General features: G+C 30.0%; 2 protein-coding genes across 2 annotated transcripts; both read left to right on the forward strand.

The window, feature by feature from the left end:
- Positions 1-18,948: 18,948 nt before the first annotated feature.
- Positions 18,949-24,041, forward strand: LOC133314316 (RING-H2 finger protein ATL11-like). Its single transcript, XM_061515784.1, has 3 exons — positions 18,949-20,609; positions 20,716-20,846; positions 23,771-24,041. Exon 1 carries the CDS (start codon positions 19,381-19,383, stop codon positions 20,527-20,529), a length of 1,149 nt encoding a protein of 382 aa, XP_061371768.1. The 5' UTR covers positions 18,949-19,380; the 3' UTR covers positions 20,530-20,609; positions 20,716-20,846; positions 23,771-24,041.
- Positions 24,042-26,276: 2,235 nt separating this feature from the next.
- Positions 26,277-27,467, forward strand: LOC133314328 (putative clathrin assembly protein At4g40080). Its single transcript, XM_061515798.1, has one exon. It carries the CDS (start codon positions 26,277-26,279, stop codon positions 27,312-27,314), a length of 1,038 nt encoding a protein of 345 aa, XP_061371782.1. The 3' UTR covers positions 27,315-27,467.
- The last annotated feature ends 322 nt before the right edge of the window (positions 27,468-27,789 follow it).

Genomic DNA, 27,789 nt, shown 5'->3' on the forward strand with positions numbered 1-27,789 from the left:
TGCAATCCTTTTAAACAATAACGTTTTTAAAACTCCATCTTATTATGTACTACATAACTACATCATAAAAATTAACCCAAAAAGAAATCATAAAAATGGTTGCAGTGCAGTTAAATTTGTGTTTAGCTTTGTTATTATTCTCAAAAAGTTCACACTTTGTTTTTTGTTTTCCAACCAAAAAATCCCCATTTAGATACATGGTTTTTTTTTTTAAAAAAAAGAAGAAGCTAATTTAAATGATGGATTTAATAAACTTATAAGATGGATATTTGTTAGTATATGAAATAAAAAAATCAAACTTCAATCTCTTTCGTGAATAACGCAATCTTATCCTCGATTCGATCATACTCAATTATACATGAAAACAAAAATAAATTAAAAAAAAAATAAATAAACTATAGCTGAAAATAACATATATAATCCAATAATCTAATTTTAATTGTCAAACAACAAGAAATGGTTGGTTGGCAACAAGCCAAAAGCATAGGAAAAAAACCGATGTATACTATATATTACTACATCCGAATAATACCTAATACGTGAACAGTGCATCGTTCCACTAAGGACACTCTTTCGACATGTATACACTTTGTCAAGCTGAAGGACAAAGTGGTCCTTTAACTGTGGACGAGTGCTTGCTTTAATCAGCAGTTCGATACATTACCCTATAATCAATTATTACATTAATTTATCAATTTTAATGGGTCTATGCTTTCATTTGGCAATAATGTGGTCGGATAATCGGACATGAAAAAGAGAAAGAGACCAAAAGATTGGGATAACTCAGCATTCTGAGAAGATCCATAAATTCAACAAGAATAATGGTTACATTAGCATGAAAAAAAAAAACTCAAAATATTTTCAACAAAAGTATTATCATATTTTATTATTATTTTTTAATTAATTGTGCCTAATACATATTGTATCATCTCATGGAACAAATGAAGAGAAAAATGCAGAGGACATAAAATAAAAATAAAAAAACAGCAACCAAACGACAAATTTTTGATGCATTAAATGTAGGGTTTTATAATTCTCATTTAACATGAGATTTTAAATTTTCCTACACACACTTCGATTTTTGTGCTAATGTAGATCTTACACATAATTTTTTCTAACATACGGGTCCCACATACTTTTTATCTCTACAACATGAGAATTCAATTCTCATGTTGAACGAGAAATATAAAATCCTTAAATGTATCTAATTAGGTTTTTTTTAATAACATGTACTAAAGATTTATCCCAACGAAACAGTTCAAGTGTCGTACGTACAAGCTCCAGAATTTTGAGGAATCCATGTGACCACACAAATGGCCACTCTGTAATCATCTACCTCAAACACGATGCACCTCTGTCTCTTTTCCCTTCCCGAGGACCCTGCAATCTTTTTTTTTTCTATTATTGTTTTCAACTAATTAAATAATATACATTTTAATGTTTCATGTAAGTTTAAATGTGGAGTTTAATTTGGATATACTATTTAAATTTAAGATAGGATAATGTATTATAAACAACAATGATAATATGTTATAAAATATAAATAATTTTTTTATATGATATTATTTATATTTTATAACATATGATTATATCCACAATTTTTTTTTTATAAACAACACTATATATTTTTTGACAAAATTTCACGCAAAAGTATTTTATCAAAAAAATACTGATAATTTATAAGAGTTTATAAATATAAAATTTGTAAAGATAACATTCTTATATTATATTGAAATTAAATGAAAATGTATAATACAGTTTTTACATTTTTTTATACAAATGTGTGATACCGGACCATTTTATTTTACTTGTACCAATGACATTTTTGTTTTACGCAAAGAATCACATTATTAATTAACCATTTGACGACATCTCGATGAGACATTCTCTAGGTCTTCTTCCCTTTTTTCTTGGGTCTCCCTTCTGCGGAATATCGCTAACACCATAATACTTGTTTATTACCATTCTAATCAGATTTTGAGTTATTCCATCAGTGTTTATTATATTTCCACTGCTATAATCTTTGGTATACGAGTACAGAATGATTATTATAATAAAGAAAAATCCAAACCCAACTGGCATCCCTTTGAATGTATCAGAAAAAAATGTAGATTATGGGGTTCGATGACTGATTAAGTCTTAAACTGTGCTGAGTATCTTTTTATGAAAGCCAGCGTATCATTTCCTTGCTCTTCTAAATATGAATCGTACCTCCCCTTACTTCAATGATATTGATCGTACGTATATTTATACTTAATTTATGCAAGAATATGCATCTTAATTATTTGCTAGATAACTGCGGTATAATAACTTTCATCAAACTCATTAGGTTTGCGAATATAATAAGTTCATAATTTTTTTGGTTCACTCTGTCCCACGCCAACAGAATAGTTCAAAAGAAAACTGTGTCTTCTCTGTGTGTGTATATATATATATATATATATATATATATATATATATAATTATATAATTATATATAATTAAAAAAATACTATGATTTATGTCCCAAAACGACGTCGTATTGGGCTTACTGCAGATAACTTATCTGCAGTAAATGCAGAAAAAGCGAACCCTATATATATATATATATATATAAATAAATATGGGTTTTATAATTCTCATTCAACATGAGAATTATAATTTTCCTACACACCCTTCGATTTCTATGCTGACATGGGTCCTACATATAATTTTTTCTAACACATGGGTCCCACATGCTTTTTATCTCTACAACATGAGAATTGAATTCTCATTCAACATGAGAAAATCAAACCCCTATAAATATATGGGGAAAAACATTTCTCAAGCAGCTTGAGATAAGTTTATCTTCGGCAACTCCAAAACTACGTCGTTTTATTTATTTGTTTCCTTATATTAATTGATTCACCTTTGAATGGTTATGATTTCTTTTTTCTCTCTTCCTTTATCACCAATGAGCCATATTTGTACGGTTATGATTTAGTAGCCAGAGATAAGATTATCTCAAGCAGCTTGAGAAACGATAAGTCCATATATATATATATATATATATATATATATATATATATATATATATATATATATATATATATATATATATAGTGTCAAATTTGAAATTGGACACCTTATCTGATAGTCGTTAGATCAAAAAAGATCAATGGTGTTACATGCTTGCAAAGCAGAGTCGTTGATCTTTTTTTATCTAACGACTCTCAGATGAGGTGTCAAATTTCAAATTTGACACCGGTGTCAAAGGATCCTACCTCAGATATATATATATAAATATATATATATATATATATATATATATATATATGGGGTAGGATATTGTAACAACAAATTAGTGTCATTACCGTTAGATCGATTATGTGGATCCAACGGTTATATTTATTTCCATCTTTGTAGAGTTATGATTTCCAAAGCATTAAATATTAGAAATCATAATCATACAAAGATGAAAATAAATATAAAATATTAAATATGGAGAATCACAACCATACAAAGATGGAAATATATAATCATTGGATCAACATAATCGATTTAACGGTGAAATTGATTGACATTAACATTAGTAGTAACACTAATTGGTTGTTACAATATTCTTCCCCTATATATATACGAGTTTTCATTTTCTTATACTGTTGGAGATAAGATATCACATTTTATAAACTCAAGGTGTGGTGAGACCTAGACTTGTTAAAAAAAAAATGACACGAAAATCGAAGGATAAGTAGTATGAGAATTCTTTCTCCTACAATATAAGAGAATAATTTCCACATATATATATGAGAAAACATTTCTCTTTTTAAAGGAGAAAAGTTTTCTCCTATTAGTGACTCATAGCATAACAAAGCAACTTTGCCGCCTACTGCCACTAAATCACCACCCCCAAGTCAAACTGGTGCTTGTTGTTGCACCAGGGGCCGTTGTGCCTGGCGCTAAGGTGTGTGTATTTTGTATCCATTGTATATTTATGAATGGTATAAAATATCCAGTATTCACAGATAAAGATATTAGGTTATTGGTGAAAAATCAATATACTTCGAATCAATAGCGGACCTAGAAGTTTTTTTTAATGTTTGCACACTTAGAATAAAAGAATAAAGGAAAAAAATTTAATTTTTTTTTTAAATATATTAAAATACAAAAGAATATATATATAAAAAATTTTTAACTTAATATAAAAAAAGTAATTAAGAGTCAACTAAACTGTTACAATAGAAAATTTTGGGTCCTCAACAAAAATTACGGGCCTCAATTTAATCTCTTAGAAAAAAAAGTCTACTCGTGATCCCTCAGAATTCAAAAATAGACCCAGATAATCAAAATCATGGTCCTTTGAAATTCAAAATGACCCACATTAATTCCTCAAAGGTTAACATGGGTCTAATTTGGAATTTAAAGGAATCACGAGTCGACTTTTTTTTTAAGAGATTAAATTGGGTCCTGTAATTTTTGTTAATGACCCAAAATATATTTGATTCTTTTTTTTCTTCAAAAAATTTGTGTGTGCACTTGCACACACAAAAACATACACAGGTCCGCCACTGCTTCTAATGTCGAATCGGAATCAACTAGGACAGAAATAAAGCATTGGGTTGAACTCTTGTGGGATGGAGAAAAAAAATTCAAAGTGGGACCCACTTATGTTATGAGTTACTAGTAGGAGAAAAAAATTTCCTTTAAAAGGAGGAAATATTTTCCATATATATATATATATATATATATATATATATATATATATATATGACGTTTGATAAAAAAAATGGTTAAAAGTCTATCCTTTTAAAAGATGTAACTTAGAGTTTTATAAAAGTTATGTTGTAGGAAAAGTGATTATAGAGATTCGTTTTGCATGCCATAATTTTTTCTTTCTTTTTTCTTCAAAAAGTATGGGCCCCACAAAATGTTGTGTGTGTAAAAAAAATTATTGTGTCATGTTAAATAACAAATGCAAACCCCTATAACTTATATCCTTTTAACAATTTATAATTATGTATTAAGGGTAATATATGGTTATAATATTAATTATACTTTTTTCACTTTTCACGATAGCAAACAGTGTTTGAAGAGAAAAAAAAATATAACTTTAATGTTATAATTATATATTACCCTTAATATATAGTTATAAATTGTTAAAAGGAGATAAATTACCTTCTTTAAAATGACAAATCATTTCCCATAAAAAAATGTTATATTTTGCAAATCCTATTCAAAGATTAGACGAATTTTATCGTCGTGAAAATATATGTATAGTATCAAGTTATTAGTCACATGCAATGATTCGTTCAGTACTTGGATCTCATGTGTGCGTATAAAAAACATTACCGTGTTTTTTTTTTTTGTAAAAAAAATTAGGGGGAGGAGATTCAAATTAACAATGATTACTGTTTAGTACCAATTTATACTTTATATTCAAATTAAAGGAATAGAAAAAAAAAAACATATTAAAAGTGAACAAAATATGAATTAGGATCCGTTGGAATTAATTAATAATAATAAAATATTGAAATCAAACATTTTTAACAAATGATAAGCGTTAGTTGGGCATTGTATGTAGATTTTAAAAGTCTTACATTTATGTACTAAAAAATATGTCTTACATTTATTATTAATCATTGATCCAATTTATAATTTATAGTTTATATTAATGATTTATATTGTAAACTTTTATAAAAAAATTGTTAAAAGTAAAATACTTCAAATAGTAAAATAATATGATACATTGTTTTCTTTAAATAATATTATAGACTTTTAAACATTCCGTGCATAAAATTTAAATCAGACACTCACTGACAAGTAATATTTATGTATTTTAACTCAAATCAGGCGTGACTAGAGCGAGTTATCTGCCAAATTAAGTTATAATTAGCGAGTTAATTTGCTTAACTCTCTGATTATTCAAGTTTGACGGCATTGACTATGATAATTTAAATCTCAATTTATAACTACGTTTTTTACGATTTATCCTCCTCCACGATGTCGTTAGCCTCAGGTGCTGCAAAACTATCACATCCTTTATTCTTCTTCTTTTAATGTATTTTTTTCTTTTAATTAGAAAATTTTTAAGTGCGTGCACAGTCATTTTAAATTATTAAAGTAGAGTGAACACAGTTTATTTTTCTTAGTTCATTATTGAAGTGAGTTAAGTCATGTTAACTCATTTGAAATTCAATCTATAATGAGCCACATTTGAGTTATATATAAGTTAAATTATATCACAACTTATTAACGCCTGGCAATTAGAGAGATAGTTCCTGCTATTCTAAGACATATAGCGATTTTGTCCTTTTCTGGATGACACGGCTAATGAAAACAAGATAATCCAGATTTGTATCCAATTAAGTACTCAACACGTCTCGGTTGCTTAATTGCATGTGGTTTAACCACAAAACACGCTACCAGCAACTCCGACCGCATCATCCGGGCACAAGATAACCTATAATTTATACCAATTTGTATAATAATAATGTGTTAAGCAAACTGAACTTTGTCAGAGGTTTGGTTTTATTAATTCAGCTAAAAGCCCTGTTCGCTCATAGGCTTGTTGACTCGTTTAAGCAACTCAAATTCTGGGAACCGCGTAATGTTCTACATAGGATGGTCGAAAATCTATTTATTGACAATTTTAAAATAATTTTTTATTATTATGTAAAATTTTAAATAAACCTCGTTAAATAACTTAAATGTATTTTTATCAGTGAAATGAGCACAAGTTATATATAATAATATTTAAATATAAATAATATATTACTAATATTTCTCTTCGCAGGTGTTTCTGCACATATCTCCTGGGCCAATTTTAGTTTTACTGCCACAAGCCCACAAGTTTGCCGCTTCAAGTTGTTTTCTATTTTTTTTTTCTGTCCTTTGCGAAAAGTCCATACAAGATCAATTTGGTTACATGACATTTTGCTCTTTTTTCATTTCAGTATTATGAAAAATGTGTCTCATTTTAAAAGCTGTAAAATTGTATCATTTTAAAAGTTGTAAAATTGTGTCATTTTAAGTAAAAAAAAGAGATAAATCAAGAGGGAGAGAGAGTAGACAAAAAAAATAATGTTATGGGTCTCACTTCTTTATGAAAGTAAAATGACACAAATTATATCATTTAAAAGGATAAATAAATTTTTCTATATTTTTTATTAATAACCTCTCTGACTTACCTACAATAATCTTTTATTTTTTCATTGTGTGGAAAATCTTTATCACCATAAAACATAATTGTTTTATAATAAAATAATACAATACTTTTGTCAAAGAACAAATAATTTTCCCATATATTTATCACAAATGTATTTAAATTCCGATACTTTCAGCATACATCTAGATGAAACAATAATTGACATTATGCTAGAAGGCCACATAAGGTCAGGAAAATATAGGGTTAAGCCTTATTTAAGCTTGGTATATTATTTATCAAATTTTATTGTAAATCTTTTGATTCACTTAAAACATCTTTAACGTTACTTACTTTATAATATTAATATTAATTCATGCTCACATGAATTTTTTATATTTAATTAAATCGTATGATCCACGCTTTATTCAAACAAAACACTTAAGGGGCCGTTTGGGACGCGATTTTTTTTAGAATTTTTGAGAAACTGAATTTTTTTAAATTTTTTATTTATAGATATTATCGTAAACTGAATATTTTTATCATATTTTTAAAAATCGAGACTCCCGAATAAAAAAAAATTTCTCCTCTGTCAAACGCCCGACTCGTGTGGCAAAAATCATATCAACGCTCCCAATTCATTGAAACTATATCAGTTGGAGCACTGTAAAGTTAAAACAGATTCGCGATGCTTCATATATATATGCATGTCGTTCGATAGCGCTGTCAAGTGAGCCCTGACATGCCATAGCTTCAAATGAGAATATTAGCAACAAGGGAAAGAAAAAGAAAGCTTCAGAAGAGAACAATTTCCTCTCAGTTTCTCTGCTAATAATCAGTATATATAGGGCTATAGGCTACGCCTAATTTCAATCTTTGTAATAACTAGACCTACATATAATTATGTTATTGTTTGGTTTATGTTTTTAGTAGTTGATGTCGTTAAGGCACTGGTATTAAGCTAGACCGCTAGAAGCTTTATATTAGAGTTTAGATTAGAGCCTATTCATGTGGCTGTAAGTTAATTAGCTGGAAACTTTGCTCCTATGTCCAATTGGATGTTCGGGATCAAAATGATTAGTCAGATATTAGCACGGACGCTGACAAAATTTACACATTGGCTTCCTTGGCTTCGCTTGAAGACTGATTGGTCAAAGCATAATTCTTTTAATTTTATAATGACCACGGCAGATTATTCTTATTCTTACATTTATTTTTAGTCATTGATCTATATGTTTTACTCTCCTAGCCCATATAAAAACTTTGTTGACAGATGATATATAAATCCTTTTAAAAATTGTCAAAGTGGGAATATTATGGGTGACTAACTCCACTTAAACTTTATTGTTCTCCAAAAAAATGTGACCAATATTCATGTAAAATGACTATAATATATATATATATATATATATGCTCAATTACAATCACTGTAAGTGTGCCAAAAATGCTGTTTCTCCCGTTTGTAATTCACTGACTGCTAAGGTTGTATTCGTTATTCTTAATTACATTTTAAAGTCTTTTATGCAGTGCTGAATTATTTCAAGCTAGGGTCACTTTCCAGTTGACAAGCAATATTGATTTGATAATTATTAGCTTAAATATTAAATATATAAATATGGATACCGAATTTTCGACTTTCAAAAGTAGTTCTACTTAAACGATTAACTATAAGTTGAAATAATTTACGATAACATTAGAATTTTAAATTATATCATATATGATTAAATTTTAATTGTAAGGTAAAAATTAAAATAAAGATTATAAATAAGTTTCTAATAGCAAGTCCCCGATGTTAAAAAGTCATTCTTATAGTATTTACTATTCAATTACATATTTACGTTTTTTAAATAAGGCTGAAGTATGATAAACATATAAATAAGCAATAAATTCTATAATCATATTGAAGCTCAATTGTTAAAATATAAATATAATGCATATAATTTAATGTATCAAGCACATATCACTTTGAACATACAATAATCGGCTGAGAAACTCTCTTAGCGATATAAAGCAAACTCCAAAATCTCCACCCATTTTGGCCTTCAATTTCTTACTGTCCAAACAAATTTAAGAGATAGTAGTTAACGCCATTCAGTCATGCATTTATATGACCGACGATATTGTTGCCGCTAATTCAATGGATTAACATAAATAATCGAATGAAACACACAGATAAAGGTCATATTTAAAATTTCAGCCATTGGATGGGTAGGATATGTGGACATGCAAGCGAAGAATAATTGTCTTTAACCTTTATGCATCATGGCTGTAAGAAAGTCTAAGGATATAAAGTATAAATGTTATAATGGAACGTCATTTGTCACTCATGTCGCGGCGATTACGATATACCAAGACATTCACTGAGCAAATACAATGAACTTTTAAATCTTATGAATTAATTAAAATAAAAGTCCAATTAATTTGGTTCAGAAACCATAAGGCGACACATTTAGAAATAGGGGCGAAACAATTATAATAACTGCAACCTTTAAATGGAAATTGTTTGTGGGGAGCATATACATTATAATATGAACTGTGGGTCGTTCCAACTTGGTTGAACGGTTTCATCAATTTGTAGAACCTTTTTGGACTTTCATCTGTGATTGAGATTGAAAGAAACTTAAATAGGGGTTAAAAACAATTATATATTAACTTGCATCCTTTAAATGGAAAAGTCTAGGTACCGAGCATATATATATCATGATACGAACTGTGGGTCGTTCCAACTTGGTTGAACGCGCGGTTCCATCAATTTGTAGAACCTTTTTGGAGTTACATATGTGATTGAGATTGAAAGCAACTTAATCATTCCAACTTGGGTTTAAATACTTCAAATATTCTGGAACCGTAAACAAATAGAAAATGCCCAACACATCACATGCACTGGCTACGCTTACAATTACAAGGATCTGTTTGAATAGGAAAAATAAATTGCGCATGACCTCAGCTCCTGAAATTCATTTTTCTGTTATAAAATAATATGTTAAATATGATTTATTAGCTTCTGCCATTTGGATCATGAATTGCATCGGCAGCAGTTTTTATCAACACAAATTCAAATAACTTTATAATGACAACGACCTTTATAATGGCACTTCTATGATTTGTTAAAAATTTAAGAAATAGTATATATTATTAAAAAAATTATATTTTATTTAACTTTTCAAATAATATAAATATTAGATAAAAAAATAGTTTAAGAGTCTGCACACAATCTTGAATATTCATTTTTGTTATTTGTTAAATTAAATTACAAAAATTTATTTGCAAAAAATTAAAAAAATCTTTATTTTTAAAACTCTACAATACATTAAACATTGCACAACACAAAGTTTATTGCAATAAATATTGTCATTTTATTAAGTACTTATGCATATTAAACCGCGGACATTACAAAATCTGTAGTTTTGTACATTAGTAATTAAATCATTAATAATACACAACAGTATCATGTGACTCAAATACTTATTTTGAATTATTATTTTTGTGCTATACATCAACATGTACCAATTGCACCCTAAGAATGTATAATCTATCTATAAATATTATAAAATTTATTCCCAAAAAATTATCATATGGTATTTGCTTAAATTTTCATTATTTAAATTATTTTATTTATAAATTTTTTATCTTATTTTTTTTTTTTTTGATTCTTCATTCTTTTCTTACACACACACACACAAGAGAGAGATATCTATGGGGAGGGTTATATTTACAAACTTTTTGTTTACAAACTACACTATGTACTTCCGGGAATACATAGTGTAATTTGTAAAAATTTGTAAATTTTTTTATAAACGGATCATTCCCCTATATATATATATATTACAATATTCATATTTTTAACCATTTATTTTTAAAATATTTTATAGTTATTTTTCTAAAAAATTAACAATCAAAGTGCATTGATATTTAATAAATTATAAAAAAATAACATATTTTATTACATACACTAATCTTAAATACCAAAAATACACATTAATAAAATATCCTTTAAATACTATTAGTTTACTTATATATCAATTTTATTTCATTTCAATCTTAAATTGTAAGTTCTAATTAAAATAATATTTATTTAATTTGAATTTTGTGTGTTTCATCGATTATATATTCCAATCTATTTATACTAATAAATTTAGGAAGAATTATATATATATATATAATTATAAATATATATAATTATATATATATATTAAGATGACACACAAAATAGGGATATTTCTTTTATATATATATATATATATATATATATATATATATATATATATATTAAGATGACACATAAAATAGGGATATTTCTTAGTAAAATATAAGATTAATTTAATTACCAATATATATATATATATATATATAAGATTGATTTTTATCTGATTTTTTAGATTTTCAATAGATTTTAAATTATTTTTTTAGGTGAAATAATAGTTTTCTAATGAAACGACTAAAAATAGTGAAATATCAAAGTTTATGTATTATAAGGGTTCAAAAGTGTCTATCCTAAATTAGAGGAATGATTGATTGTTGGGCAATGTTTCTATCATGTAACATGATATAGAAAAGCATTCCTACTCTCACATCGAATATTGTGTCAACATTTCTTTTGTTTTTTATTTTTTTTTCATGATGGGTCCCACCAAAGTTTGTTTGGGTAGAAAATTAATTTTGTATTATGTTACATAACATATGTATTTGTTATATGAATCAAAGGAGAAAGTAGTTAGTATAGGATGAACCAGAATTCTAAGAGGTGCAACACTGCGTTGTGGTGGTTTCTGCTAAGTATACGGTGGGGAGAGAATGATGCATGGTGTGTCACTTATAAAGTGCTTATAGAGTGCAATGCATAGGAGAGTATGCAAATGGCCATAGATTCTTGTCTTAGGGCAATATTGTGACATATATAGTAGTTCTGAAATATGTCAGAAGGAATAAGGTAGTGACACTTACAATTTTGCCGGCAAGTGGGTGTGCTTTACATGGGGGAATCACATTGCAATAAAAAAAAATTGATTATTTGGAGAGAAGGGGGAGATATTGTTGCAAAGTTGAAAAGTAGGGGAGTCATACACCCCTCGCCCACCAATTGGTGATTTGTTGGGTTAAAATTGATTATTTTCTCTTGTATTTTTTCTCTTTTTAAAATTAAAATATATATTAAATTTTTGAAAAACCTACATATTCGACTCTAGCACATAAGACTTGATAGACTTTTCGCCTAGACAAACTTCTATGTTGGGAAGCTTTTTAGTCCTAACTTGCAAGGGCTGACTTAGCCGAGCGGGTTAGTCCATATTGGGAGCACTAGTCATGAAGAAAAAATGGGTTTGGGCTTGGGTCATCAATTATCAAAAGAAGATGCAGGCCATTGGTTGGATTTCGATTGGACTCTCTATTGTGTGAGCGCGCACTTTTTTTTTATTTTAAGGATATGATTAAGTATATGAATAGATATGTATTTCTATTATTTTATATAGTTTTTATTTATATTAATATTTATTAATTTTATACTATATGATTTGACTAATGATTTGTTAATTAAATTAATATTATCAAAATCAGACCTGATCAAGTCAAGTTAACCATTAGTCAATGAGTCAGCTTCGAAAATAATGATCTGGCTTTGATGTTAGAACGAGAAAATGCCTCACTCGGTCATTTGAGAAAGATCGTACAGAGAAAGAGAGAGAAACAATCTGCTAACTGATTCAAATATCAGGGGTACGTGTATAATCGATGGTGCATTTCTGAGAATCAGGTCCATCATTTTGTTTTGGTCTCACCACTAAATTTAGTAGCGATTGAGGGTGCCAATAGGTCAAGCGAATCATAGAAGATTTATGGTGTATTCTGTATTAAGTTTAATTTGGCTTGGGCTTAAATAAGTTAGGTAATGTTTTTTTAAATGTCTTTTTAGCCAGAGAAGATAAGTTTTAAGTCATTCAAAAAAAATCTTTTGGACCGGATGACCGACCTATTTAAATAATAAAAATACTAATAGGTGAAGGATATTGTAATAACTAATTAATGTTATTATCAATTAATTTTACCGTTAGATCGATTATATTGATCCAACGGTGATATTTATTTTCATCTTTGTATGGTTATGATTTTCCATATTTAATACTTTATATTTTATTTTCACCTTTGTATGATTATGATTTTCCATATTTAATGCTTAAACATTAAATATGGAGAATCATAACTATACAAAGATGGAAATAAATATAACCGTTGGATCAACATAATCGATCTATGGTGAAATTGATTGATAGTAATATTCGTAGTAACATTAATTGATTGTTATTTATTACAATATCTTATCCCATAATAATAATAATAATAATAATAGTTTTCTTGTTGTATTGAATTTTGATTAAATTATATATTTGTTTACCTATTTAACGATTTAGGCCCATTAGCTTACATAATAATTAGGCCCATTAATCTATTCACTCCTTTAAAAAGTCACGCCAGACTTTAAAACAACAAACCCCTATATTAGATAAATAAGCCAAGCTCACTCTTTATATTAACAGTTTGTTTGTGTCTTTTTGTTTTAAACTAGAAGCTATTTATAAATTAAAGTTAAAAAATGAGCATAAAAAAGCTAAAAGCTATTTAGTAATTACATAAAAAATTTAACTTAAAAATTACTTAAAAGTACATATTTCAAGAAAATTATATCTCTCTCTATCTCTATAGCTATTTATTTTTTAAAAAAAATACAAAATTCAAGAAAAGCAGATAAGAACTTTATAAAAAGCTCATCCTATATGAACTTTTAAATTTTAGCTTTTTTCTTCGTTATAAAAAAAAAACTTTTTATTATAAGAGTTTTTCTTAAAATTTATTTGACCTAACTTATACTTATAAGTAACTTATAGCTTAAAAAAAGAAAAAGAAAATCCAAAACAGACACTATAATATAGATAAGCCCCGTAAGTAAAGTCTTACTTATTTGACTGGTTTTAACCACAGCGCAAGCTCGACTACTAATAGAGAATGAAGAAAGAACCAACGGATCTTAACTACATGTCTTGCAAAGAAAGGGCTTGTAAGTCTTGAAGTCCAATTCTTAAAATAGAAAATTTGGTTGCAATCATGCAATACATAATAATTTGGCCGGTTATAAACTGCCTCAAAACAAATTAATTACGAAACGATAAATCGATTGAAATATTTAAAAAAATAAAAATGATTTGTCTATATTGAGCTTCCGGCCCTTTATGTACAAAACAAAAAGATATGGAAAAGGAAGCAGTACATGGGCCATGATCCATATTTAATCGTGTCTCCATTTCTAAAAACGTAACATCAGACACAATGTTAATAAGATACACAGCGGTAAGAAGCAGAATATTTTATGTTCTTAAGACCAAATAAGATCATCGACAGGCGTGAGTACTATCAAAAAACAATCAGATAATTTTGCGAAGTAAAATAAAATGCAAATTTTTCATCTCCTATGTGTATGAATATAGCCTAGCACAATTGAAAGCCTCCTCCCCAATGAGGTTTAAGGGTGTACATGACAATAATAATGTGCTAATAGAAATGGTTAAAAATTTATAGTTCAGAAAAAACAATGAAAAAAATTGTTTTTTTTTTTTATTTGTTTTCGAACATATTATATATTAAATACATTCATTGTTTGTGCTATTGGTCTTTATCCATCAGCTACCAAAAAAAAAATACATATATTGTAAAATGTATTATGAGATTTGAAATCGAAACAAATAAAACTCTCACTATTTATTAAACACATATATCATATAATGTGTGTTAGTAAATATATTTTTTCTGCTTAAAAACTTCTATATAAGCACAGAAATAAATAATAATAATTTCTCTCCCGAAATACAGCCGGACACGATTGAAATCTCATATTCAATGTGCTTTTAGTTTTTTTGTTAAAAAAATGTGAAATTCAATTAATTTTATGTAAAAGTGATTTTTTTCCACCAAAATTTATATTCCGGAGATACTTGCACGAGAGAGGAAAAAATATATTGATAGTGTTTTTTTATTATTATTATTTTCTTTTATTTTATTATAAGAATGTTATATTTACAAATTTTTTATTTATAAATTACATTATGTATTTTTAGTAATAGACTCAGCTATAAATATATTTGCGGAAACATATAATATAATTTGTAAATAAAAAATTATAAATATAATCTACCTCTTTTGTTATTGATATTGCGAGAGACTTTGCTTTATATATAATATTTACCAGAGACCCCTGACTATTCAACAAAAAAACAGGCCTAAACATCAGATAAAGAAAAATATTTGGTCAAATGATAGAGATAAACATATACATATATAAGAGAATAATATAAATAATTAAAAAGATTTTCATTCAACGTAATCCTCACTATCTTGTTGGGTATGACTCATGTTTCGCATACTGACGAGGGTCCTTGTTGTCGGGGTCAGCAGAAAGGTAACTGGGATCTCGCTCCTATATGAGCGGGCGGGGGTCCAGAGGAGTCACCCTAGGAGATCCGGGGGACAGCACCATGAATAGCTGCTGTTATGATTTTCTAATCTTATTTATATTTTCTTTATAAATCGAGTGATTGTAACGAGTAGCAGTAAGGTAAATATAGTACAGCTTGTGTGTACACAAGCTGAATGTAGTCTATATTAGGGTGAATCAGAATAAATCATCGTGTCAATCTCTCTATTCTTTTCTCTTTTATGTTTTCTCGATTTTGTGTGATTGTCGATTTTCAACATATTTCACTATCTAACGGAATTAAACAAGTACAAGATAAACAAAAAATTAGACTTATGTAATATCTATGTTTCAAACCCAAAAACTTTTTTCATAAAAAACATATTAAAAAATGGGTTTTCGTTTTATCCTTTAACATAACACAACAAACTTTCCTACACTCACAACATTTTGTGGGACCCACACTTTTTAAAACAAAAAAATAAATAAAAAATTAAGGCACGCAAAACGAATCTCTATAATATTACATAATCACTTTTCCTACAACATAACTCTTATAAAACCCTTAAAAAATACTACAAACCATTAAAAACTAGTCATACCCGCAGTAAGAGACAGGCGCGCACATCACCCGCAGTAAGACCCAAGTTAGGTGCAAAAGTGTTCATACCACCCGGATATGCGTCTAGGGGCGCATAACATGATAACAAAAGTATTTGGCTAATTCAAAACGATGAGAAATTGCTTTCAAATTCTCCATCAAAACCATCGTCCAGATAGAATCAAAGTAGTCGCTTTATAAAATTACAAATTGGGATAAGCAATGGCGTATGATGACCGAATTAATCATGCGGCCGTGGATAGATAGATATCTTTGGCATGTCATGAGAGTCAACTATACCATGCCGACAGTTTGGCACTTATGATTATATTAACGAATTTTTTTTTTTTACAAATTATATTATATTTTCTCAGAAAAACTTCATTTAAGAGTATTTTATTGTTAAAATATAGTGTAATTTAAAAAAATATATAAATAAAAAAATTATAAACATAATATTCCCCATATTTTTTATATGAAAGATTCCCCTCTTTTCGAAGATAAATTGTATTAACACAAAAAAACAAACGATACTTTCAGGACCTCTCTGTTTAACTTTTTCGTTTTGTCTGTCTTTGTTTAATGCCTTCCATTTGTATATGGACTTTGTTTTTCTCCTTTCGTTTTCTTACACGCATATATTTTAAGTGGGTCCTATTATTAAAAAATTAAATAAAAAATAAAGTACGCAGATATATGAATAATATGAGAAATATTTTCTGCAATGACAGAAGTTTTTTCCCGTTTGTATTTATATCAAAAACAAACAACGATACTGTCAAAAAATTATAGACAGAGAAACTCCCTCTGTGATTTGCACTCCATCAGAGATTTATATTCGTGGCCCAGTATTGGGGAAAATATTGAGAAAAAAATATAAAGTCTTTTAAATAGAAAAAATAAATATTGAGAAAAAATTTACTTCTGAATACAGGGGTGTAAGTAAAAAAGGACATTGTTACTGTTTAACCATATAAAACTTAGGTGTTTGAATTTTAATGAATTTATTAATTATATAGCTATAATATTTACTTTTATTTGGTGGGACGATTATGAGAAACGGAAACTTGCAAATTATATTTAATGCCAAATGGAGTCGGGTTAGTTCATAGTTGGAAATAGCTTGGATGACGCATCGAAGTTGTGCTGCGTACAAGACAATAGATAATATGAACTTTCATTACGTATTTCTACCAATTAATTTAATTGGAATTTGCGTAGGGGAAGTTCCTTTCTGTATCTATATACAAATTTGAATGGTGTTTTCAAGGGAAGCAACGCTAAAGACACCGTTTTTGTTACGAAATTCAAAGTGCTGAATTACTTAAAGGAGACGGGGACTGAAAAAGACATGCGAATTATATAATAAGCAGCTTGAGCTTCACTAATCAATTATAATCTTGGATTAGTTTTATTCGATAACTTGCTGGCGTCAATTTGACCTACATACTAACACAGTTACCCAAGAACTTAGAAGTATTATCCTTTCGTTATGCGCAATGGAGCCATTTATATGCTTCTCCGATTTTTCTACTTTCGGATGAATCATTCAACGATAGCGTCACACTAAATATATATTAACTTTAGATTAAAATATTTTTTGGATTCTCAACAAATATCACATGTTTCAATTTAATTCTTTAAGAAGAAAAAAATCGACCCATAGTCCTTTAAAAATTCAAAATAAATCAATATTAATTATTTTGAGGAATTAACATGAGTTTTCTTTGAATTTCAAAAGGATCACAATTTTCACTAATCGAGTCTATTTTAAATTTCATGGGAACTACAATTCAATTTTTTTTAAGGGATTAAAATAGGTTTCATAATTTTTATTAAGTAACCAAAAATTACTTTACTCTTAAACACATAATAAGTAGTAATCCCCACTCCCCCTCCACCGTTTCCTATCCTAAGATAATTTTGTTTGAAAATTTGTTAAAGAGAAAAATCACTAGTAATCTGGTGATAGTACAGAAGTTGGTTAGTTGCTAATTTTTATTTTTATTAAAAAAATATAATATAAAATCATTAATTAGTTTTAATGATTATGTATGGGCCTTTCTATTTTTCTTGTGTAGAGCTAGAAGTCATATTTTTAGGAGTGAGACAAGAAAATGCAAATATTGATTTCTGGAAGCCACAAGGGGATATGCATTATGCAATGGGATCGAGAACAAGCAAGCAAAATGATATAAGATGCAGAGGAGACAAAGACATAGACAAATATTAAACATACTTAGCATATTACAATGAAAAATTCATTCTGTTTACCAAACACTGAAAATGTCCCCCATTTTCAAGGCGCTGAAGGCAAACACCTTAACTCGTGAATAAATAATAATGACTTTAAGTAGCATATATCCTTTGTAGCTGTAAACATAGACACTGTGGCAGACTAATCGGCTTATGTTTGGTGGGAAGTGTTTGACTAGAAAAGAATAGAGTGATAATTTTTTATTTTTAAAAAAAGTTATAACTATTTATTAAACTAAATAGGGAATGATTAAAAAGTTAGAAATATCTTACTATTTAAAAAAATTTAAAATAAGATAACATTTACTTACAGTGAAGGTTATAGTTACCATCAATTAAATTTATTATTTTATATTACCAAATCTTAACAGTTAATTTTCGTTAATTTGATAATTATAATTTATTAAAAATTAATAATTTATTAATAAATATCATTAAATAAATTATAACCATCGTATTAACAAAACTTAATGATTAAAATTTAATAATAAATAATAAATTTAATTGATGATAAATATAACTTTCTCCTTTTATTACATTAAAAAATTTGTCCTCTTCTGAAACTCTTCCATCTAAAGTTATTCGAGCAGTCACTGAGATCAAAAGCCCATGGTGAATCAGGTGGCTCCTCCAAATTACAAATAGTCAAATTACATTAAAATTGTAGACCCAAAACAAAATAAGTTGAATAAACGATTCCCCGACACTCTGTCCCTCTATCAGAACAGAACTAATCAAACACTCATTCTTCTTGTATGTTTGCATCGTCTTTTATGATTCGACACCCCAATCAAAAGCGCACATCTGCTATAGTAACAACCAATTATCATTAATATTCTGAGAGAAAAGGGAACAAATGAGCAATTAGCGGGCGTGTGTAAGTAAGGGTTGGGTATTAATTGCGATTATTACCATCAAATCCTTTGCTTAATGTTGCAGCAAATGAAATCCACCTGAACCCTCATGACCACTCTCACTCTCCAACTACGCTGTTATTCCCACCATCCCCTTCCATGGCTTCTTCTTCTTCTTCTTCTTTTTATCATACAGGTTCTGCCGCCGGCAACCGCACAACTACCAAATACTTTAACACCTCCACCGCCGGACATATTTAGTAACAAGCTTAAGTTCGATAAATCCATGGCGATCGTCCTGGTGATCCTGGTCGTTGTGTTCTTCATATTAGGCTTTCTTTCCATCTACACTCGCCAGTGTGCGGAGCAAAGTATCAGAGGGAGGCTAGACCTTGCTTTTCCGATCGCCGGAAGCCACCGGAGACCGCGCGGTTTGGACCAGGAGATCATCGACACCTTCCCCACCTTCGTCTACTCCACCGTGAAGGCTCTCAAGATTGGGAGGGCCACGCTAGAATGCGCCGTGTGCCTCAACGAGTTCGAAGACAACGAAACGCTGCGTTTGATCCCAAAGTGCAGCCACGTGTTCCATCCTGAATGCATAGACGCTTGGTTGGCCACTCACTCCACCTGTCCGGTTTGTCGGGCCAACCTCGTTCCAAGGCCCGGTGACACGTCATTCGTTGCGCTTCAGATCTCGGATCATGAAGGTAATGGATCCAGATCCGATTCGGATGACCAGCCCCGACAGGATACACGGGTCGAGGACGACAACAACAATCGCAACGAAACTGGAGTGGTAGCTGATTCTCCAAAGGTGAATACTAATTCAGTTAATCAGAACCGTTCACCTCGGACAAGGTCAACGGGGTTTAGGATCGGTAACTGGTTTCCGCGGTCTCACTCGACCGGTCACTCGCTGATTCAACCGGGCGAGAATTGCGAGCGGTTCACCCTGAGGTTGCCGGAGGAGGTGCGGAACCAGCTGGTGAACTCGACGCTGAGCCGGACCAAGAGTTGTGGCGTGACGTTTACGCGAGAGAACAGTGGGAGGAGGGATTACAGGACAAGAAGCGTGGGCAGCAGCGTTGCTGGAAGGACCGACGAACGGTTCGGCCGGCCGGACCGGTGGGAGTTCACTTGGACGCCACCGTTTATGAGTAAGGCCGGTTCGACCAGATCAGTGAAGGGTTCGGTGCCAATGGATGACGTGGAAGAACGATCTACGGATCGGCTATTTCCAGGTCGCGAGGATTAGATGATTGTTTGGGGTTAGATTAGGTGGATGAAGATTAAAGATGAATAGTTTCACACCCGGTTATACTTTTACCAACTGAGGTTTCGTCTTCACTTAATTACTTTTTTTATAATATATATATAAACATATTTATTTGCATGGTTTTAGGATTTGAAATTTTTATAGTGTTCATTCTGGGTGGAACAGAAGAGAAGAGATTTTGTAAATATGAAACTCTAAATCAGATCTCAACAGAGGCTACGATGGACCAAGGAACCGGCTTGTCAATTGAACGGCTCAGTCCAAACTCTATGAAACTCTAGAGATGAATATATAAGGTAATTTCTTGTCTTAATTAAGAATAGTTCACAATTAAATTTAAATGGATAAAAAAAATAACAATGAATTATATTACAATTGATGTGTTTTTCTCTTCTATTATGTGAAGTTTATTTTTTAATGAAATTTCTACTCTCTTTTTTTTTTTTTTGAATTGATATCAATTTGGATTAATAATGTTTATTGTCTGCCCATTATATTTAAATCTTAATATAAAATAATATAAAGTTGCAATTAATAAAATAAGGGTTCGCTCTTTTTCTATAGTCAATGTAGATAAATTTTTTATATTGAGCTCAAAATGACGTCGTTTTGATGCGGAAATCAAAGTATTTTTGTAATTATAATTTAATACAGGAATATAATAGTCTTTTTTATTATAATTTTTTAATTTTTTAACCCAAAACAACGTCGTTTTTGTAGAGAATATAGATAACTTATCTACAATCATTGTATAAACATCAAAGTCATAAAATAAATATTCTATGGGTTCGTTTTTTCTACACTTACTGCAGATAAGTTATCTGCAGTAAGTCCAATACGACGTCGTTTTGGACGAAAATTATGATGTTTTTTTTAATTTTAATTTATTTCAGGATTATTATAGTCTTTATAATTATAATTTTTTAATATTTCGATCCCAAAATAACGTCGTTTTGAAAGTAAATTCATATAAATTATTTGCATTAAGAAATATTTTTCTGATATTCTATTGCCTCCTAGTTATATACTTATATATATTATTATGTTATTTGGTATTCCTTTTAAAAAAATGGTTATTTAAATTTCATGGTCTAATCGGTGCTTCTGCTTGAGCTTTCGATCCATTTATTCGATCAAAATTTTTACGTTCTTTTTGTTTTCTTCCAATCAAGTTACTTTTTTTTTGCATTAATAATATCTTCAATATGTATTGTACCCAATATATATATATATATATATATATATATATATATATATATATATATATATATATATATATATATATGTGAAAAATATTTCTCAAGCTGCTTAAGAAATGTTTATCTCCAGCCACCCCAAAACTACGTCGTTTTGATTATTTATTTCTTTATATTTATTGATTCACCTTTGAATGGTTATGATTTCATTTCTCTCTCTTCCTTTATCACCATTGATCCATCTTTATACAGTTATAATTTAGTAGCTAGAGATAAAGTTATCTCCGACAGCTTGAGAAATGTTAAGCCTATATATATAAGTGGAAATTAAGTTGCGTGTACGTAGATATACCACACTCTACGTTTTTAGAAAAAGTGTCTACAAAAAAAAAAGTGTTTATAAAAAATTGAAATCAATGATTAATTAATAAGTACAATCCAATAAATTATAATCATTAAATTGCATAAATTAATTATTAATATCTGATTGTAAGATATTGTAAGAGAAAATTGTGTAAATATAATCTCCCTCATTTTTTAAATAATAAATATTAAAATGAGAAATACTCTATTTAATATATTTATCATTTTTTATGAAACAAATATATGAGTAAGAAAATGTGTTAAAAGATTGTGAGGATAAATTATAGGAAATACTACTCTCATTTTACATGAGGTAGTTATCTCCTTTTCTCTCATTTCGAAAATCGTGCCCTTTTTTTTCTTTTTCTTTTTTGCTTTTAAATAGCAGGTCCTACTTGAATTCTATCTGTAACATGAGAGAATTACTCTCATGTTACATGATAGTAATATTACCCATAAATTATATCTTACATATTGTAAACATTTTATTAATAATCACCTTGTGATAATTTTCATCTATGATTTCGAAAAAATGTATATATTAAATAGTCAAAAATATTTTTACATTTTTTTTTCTCTGAGCTCAATTCATATTTTGTTTCTTTCTCACTTCAACAAAATAGGTAGGCAGCCAGTGTACCCAAAAAAGTAAAAATAGAACCAGCCAAGCACTTTTTTCCGGTTAGTTCTTAAGTAATTGTATTGATAGTTGATTATACAAGTAACTAAAATAAAGTGCTCAACTGATCCGACTTTTTCTCTCTCTATTCTTTCTATCCATTTTATTTAAGTGAAAGAAAAATGAAATGTAGATTGAGTGATAGGGATTTTCTTTATATATATAGGGGTTTTAGTTTGTCCTTTAACATGATCAGAAATTTTTTTCTACACACAACATTTTGTGGGGCCCTCACTTTTTAAAGCAAAAAAAATAAAAAATTTGGTACGCAAAACGAATCTCTATAACATTACACAATCACTTTTCCTACAACATAACTCTTATAAGGGAAAAATATTTCTCAAGCTGCTTGAGATAAGTTTATCTCCGGCCCCCCAAAACTACGTCGTTTTGATTATTTATTTTCTTATATTTATTGATTCACCTTTGAATGATCATGATTCCCTTTTTCTCTCTCTTTCTTTATCACCATTGATCCATCTTTGTACGGTTATGATATAGTAGCCGGAGATAAAGTTATCTCTGGCAGCTTGAGAAATTATAAGCCCCTCTTATAAAACCCATATATATATATATATGAGAAAAATATTTCTCTGTCAACTTGAGATAAGTTTATCTCCAACCACCCAAAACGACGTCGTTTTGTTTATTTATTTTCTTATATTAATTGATTCACCTTTGAATTTGAATAATTATGATTCTATTTTTCTCTCTCTTCCTTTATCACCATTGATCTATCACTGTATGGTTATAATTTAGTAGCCGGAGATAAAATTATCTCGGACAGTTGTAGAAATGATAAGCCATATATATATACATATATATATATATATATATATATATATATATATATTGACAATTTTAATATGTACATTTGATTAAAACACTTAAATCTAAAAAAAAATCTAGTAAAGTTCAGTGAGATGTACTATTTCAGTTCTAATCATAAATTCTTTCTTATTTATTGGTACCGAATCTACAGTTATGCAATTGGAAATCAGGCCAAGTTTGTGATCAAATGAACAGGCCTTCAAATTCTTGACTATCAGAAGACAAATGGTCGTGAAGGCCACCTCTGCTATGCCTTGCTTGAGTTGTTTCACTATCTACTGCCATTTTATGATCAATTTGTAAATGCAGATCAGTAGCATACATATGGTCCCGAACAAAAAAAAATAGAAAGAAAGAAAACGATGGTTGTACACAATTTTTGCACACTTTTCTTTATACTACACCTTGTAAAAAAATGAGTTGGAAGATATTTGTCTTGTTTTATCACTTGAAAAATAAAAGAGAAAGAACACGTTACAATCCCACTTCAAAGTATGGGGCTTGGAATACCATATCAGAATTATGGGTTTTGGTGTGAGGTTATATGAACTTTTCGCTTTCCTATCTCATAACTAATTTTTGGGTGAGATTCTTTTAAGGTTCATATCAATTGATATCAGAAATAATTTCTATTATATCTCTTGATTGCAATTGAGCAACGCGAGGAATGTTACAATTCTACCTTGGGCTCTCCAAAGATTCATATCAGAATATACTAAAAAGTGGATATAAATAACACCGTTATTTACCGTACATTAATTTTGCAGGATTCAATTACAAATTAGGATGTAATTATAGAATGCTATATATAGTTGAATATTTTGATTAGGCTAAAATGGGGGGAAATTGATAAAATATTTAAAAATATTTTATAATATTAAGATGATCATATCTTGAAATAATTTCAAAAATACTAGAAGATCATTTCAGATTATTTTTCTTATTCACTAATATTTTATGATTTGTTAGCTTATTTTATAGTCCTCTATTTAATATAAATAATAAATATTAATGCTTTGTCCTTTATAATTATCGATTATTATTTCTGTTTACTCCGTTAATGCTTGAATCTCTATAATTTGAATGATTTTTTCATATTATCCCATTGGCTACTATTCTTGTTTCGGGTATTTATCCGATGAGGCCCACCGAATTTAGGTCTAATGGACTGAACCCACCTGACGAGGGACTGAATACCCTTTTACCCGACAAGGCATATCTGAAATTCGAATCATGGGATTATATCCACGATCACCGCAATAATTGCATCCCAAGGTTGATATAAATACATCTGCAATATCAAATGGGGACAATTCATTCAGATAATATCCAAGTATCCAACCACATTCTCTGAGCCTTGTTACGATCATACACTTCCAGCCTTTATACCTTTGAATCTCATACTCAGCCTTACATCATACACCGTACACTTAATCTATCATCCTAACTCTAATGAATGATTGCAGCTAGTTTGAGAAGAAGGAGCAAATCAATCGAACCTTCCTTAGGATCAAGATTGCCGAAGGTTATATAGCACTGACTCATGTGTCTTTGAATTAAACCTACATAAATATCGGTAAAATGAATAAAACAATGATTGATTTAATAAAGGTGAGAAAAGCAAACCAAAAAACAAATAAAAAATAAGGCTGTTATTTATGGAAATGGTCAAATTAAATAAAAAGATTGTTATTTACAATGTTATCAAAACTAGTCTGGTCATTGACCCGGTCGAGATACTGGCTCACTGGTTTAACCGCATGACCCGGTAATTATTTGTAATTTTATAATTTATATTAAAAATTATAAACATACTCAAATATCTAAAAAAAAGTGATAAAAATTTCAAATATTTTAATATAAAAAATAATAAATCACATATTATTGTCCAACAAAAGATCAGACAAAAATATAATGATCGTGATACGGGGCTTTAGGTTCAGAAAACGACATCTCTAACTATAAATTAATTCAAATTTTCGTACATAATTGAGATAATATTAGTTTTGTAGGTACATAACTTATGTAAGTCAATAAGCAAAAAAAATATTCAAATATGTCCATTGTGATTTTTTTTGAAAAAAAAAAGTTTTGGAATTTTTTTTTTTTTTGGACCGGGTTGAGTCACCGGTCACCGACCGGGTCACCGGTTTTTTATGAAAATCAGCTGGGTCAGATTAGGTCGCACCGGTTGGTTCTAATGCATGACCAATCCATTGTTTAAATCAGACCGGTTATATGATCGATTTACCAATTCCTGAAGCGTCCCGACCAGGTCAATCCGATTTTAATAATAGTGGTTATTTTTGTACATCATAATAAATAGTCTTCGATCCACGCGAAAGAAAAAATCTAGTTTCCTTGGCCGCGTTCACAAAGATCGAAAATGCCTGTCTGAATTCAATTTTCTCGTTCAATCAAATTAACTATAATAGAGACTTTTAGGGGCATTACCGAAAAAAAGGACCTAGTTTTAATTTTCACAAATAAATAAAATAGAAAGCGTATGCGTGTCCAAATGCGAGTGAGATAGGGTCTTTTGACTCTGTTCATGTGCCAATTATTCAGAACAGAGCACTAATTCTTGAACCCAAATTTATACCCTTTATATTCTCCTAACACTCCATCGTTATTTCCATTGTTACATTCTTGTTGCGATGGCCCAGCAAAAGAGGCTCAGAAATCTCGCTCACATCCTCAAAGACACAGCCTCAGTGATCGCAGCATCCCTATCAATGAAGCGCCACGTGTCCTCCGTTCGCGTCAACGTCCTCCGCGCCACAACGCACAGCCTCGCCGCTCCTCCGTCGGAGTCAAAAATCGCCGCCGTGCTCGCCATCGGCCACGGCTCACACGTTCTACCGCGTGCCTGCATCGACGCTCTCATGGACCGTCTTCACCAGACGCGAAGTGCCACCGTAGCCCTAAAATGCCTTTTCACGCTTCACAATGTTGTGATCAAGGGACCCTTCACGCTCAAGGACCAGCTATGTCATTACCCTTCCTATGGTGGCCACAATTTCCTTAACCTTTCAACCTTCCGCGATGACTCGGAGGTTGAATCGTTGGAACTGAGTTCGTGGGTTCGATGGTACGCGAGTGTTCTAGAACAGAGTTTAACGGTTTCGAGAGTTTTGGGTTATTATATGAGCTCTTCTTTAAACGAAAGATCCAAGAAAGACGCGCAAGAAAGAAAGTGTTTGGTTTTGGGGCTTTCGAACGCTGATTTGTTGTATAAACTAGAAGGTCTTGTGGTTTTTGTTGAGCAAATAAGCCGTGTGCCTGAGTCGTTGCACCTTCAGAGGAACGAGTTGGTGTATGAAGTGGTGAGAATGGTGGGTGAGGATTATAGAAGCGTTCAGGGTGAGATTTTGTTGCGGTTAGAGGAACTTGGGAACAGAATGGAGGATATGGATGTGGGAGAGTTGAGCGAGTTGGTGGATTATTTGAAGAGATTGGAAGAGAGTCAAGAAAAGTTGGTGCTTTTGTTTGTGAACAGAAGAAAGAACAATGGGTTTTGGGATTTGGTTAAAGAGATCAAGACGAAGGGGGTGATGAAGAAGGAGGAGATAGCCGGCAAGTGGCTCACGGTGGTGACAACCAAGGCCACCGAGTTGACTCGGTCCACAAACCCGTTTCTTGAACCGGGCCAACTGGGTCCGGTCCCACTCTCAAGTTTTGCAACGGTTAGATGACAGGTGGGACCGTGGGAACGGTCACTTTTAGTAAGATTTTCTCAAAGTTGGCTTTTTCTTTTTTTCCTTTTTCCTTTGATTGGGGAATCTGCACCTTCCAATTGGAGGAGGTGCAGTACTATACTTTTTTGTTGTATTTTTTTTATTTTATTGTTGTATTCTTTTTAGTCTTTTTGGATGGGGTCTGGTGTCTACCGTTGGGTGCATAATGAAAGTGAAAACAGACAGATAATATCATGTATATCAAAATAAGAAGAGATTTTTGTAAATAAAGAATAAGAAGAGATTCAGGAGAGTTTTACCCTTTTATCTTCCTTTAATCCTTTGTTTTGTATGTAATAGCTGCCACTATGATTTTTATTTTTTTTCAGAATAATATTTTTGCAGTTATGCAGATAAGTTATTTGCATTTACTTTCAAAATAACATCATTTTGGAATTGAAAAATTATAATTATAAAGACTATAATAACTCTG

This window comes from Gastrolobium bilobum, unplaced genomic scaffold (genome assembly GCF_033153095.1).
Source record: "Gastrolobium bilobum isolate Gb01-03AN ecotype WA unplaced genomic scaffold, APGP_CSIRO_Gbil_v1 utg12160, whole genome shotgun sequence".
Taxonomy (NCBI): Eukaryota; Viridiplantae; Streptophyta; class Magnoliopsida; order Fabales; family Fabaceae; genus Gastrolobium; species Gastrolobium bilobum.

Coding starts and splice junctions, on each gene's coding strand:
- LOC133314328 (XM_061515798.1), top strand. CDS start 26,277: ATGGCCCAGCAAAAGAGGCTCAGAAATCTCGCTCACATCCTCAAAGAC.
- LOC133314316 (XM_061515784.1), top strand. CDS start 19,381: ATGACCACTCTCACTCTCCAACTACGCTGTTATTCCCACCATCCCCTT.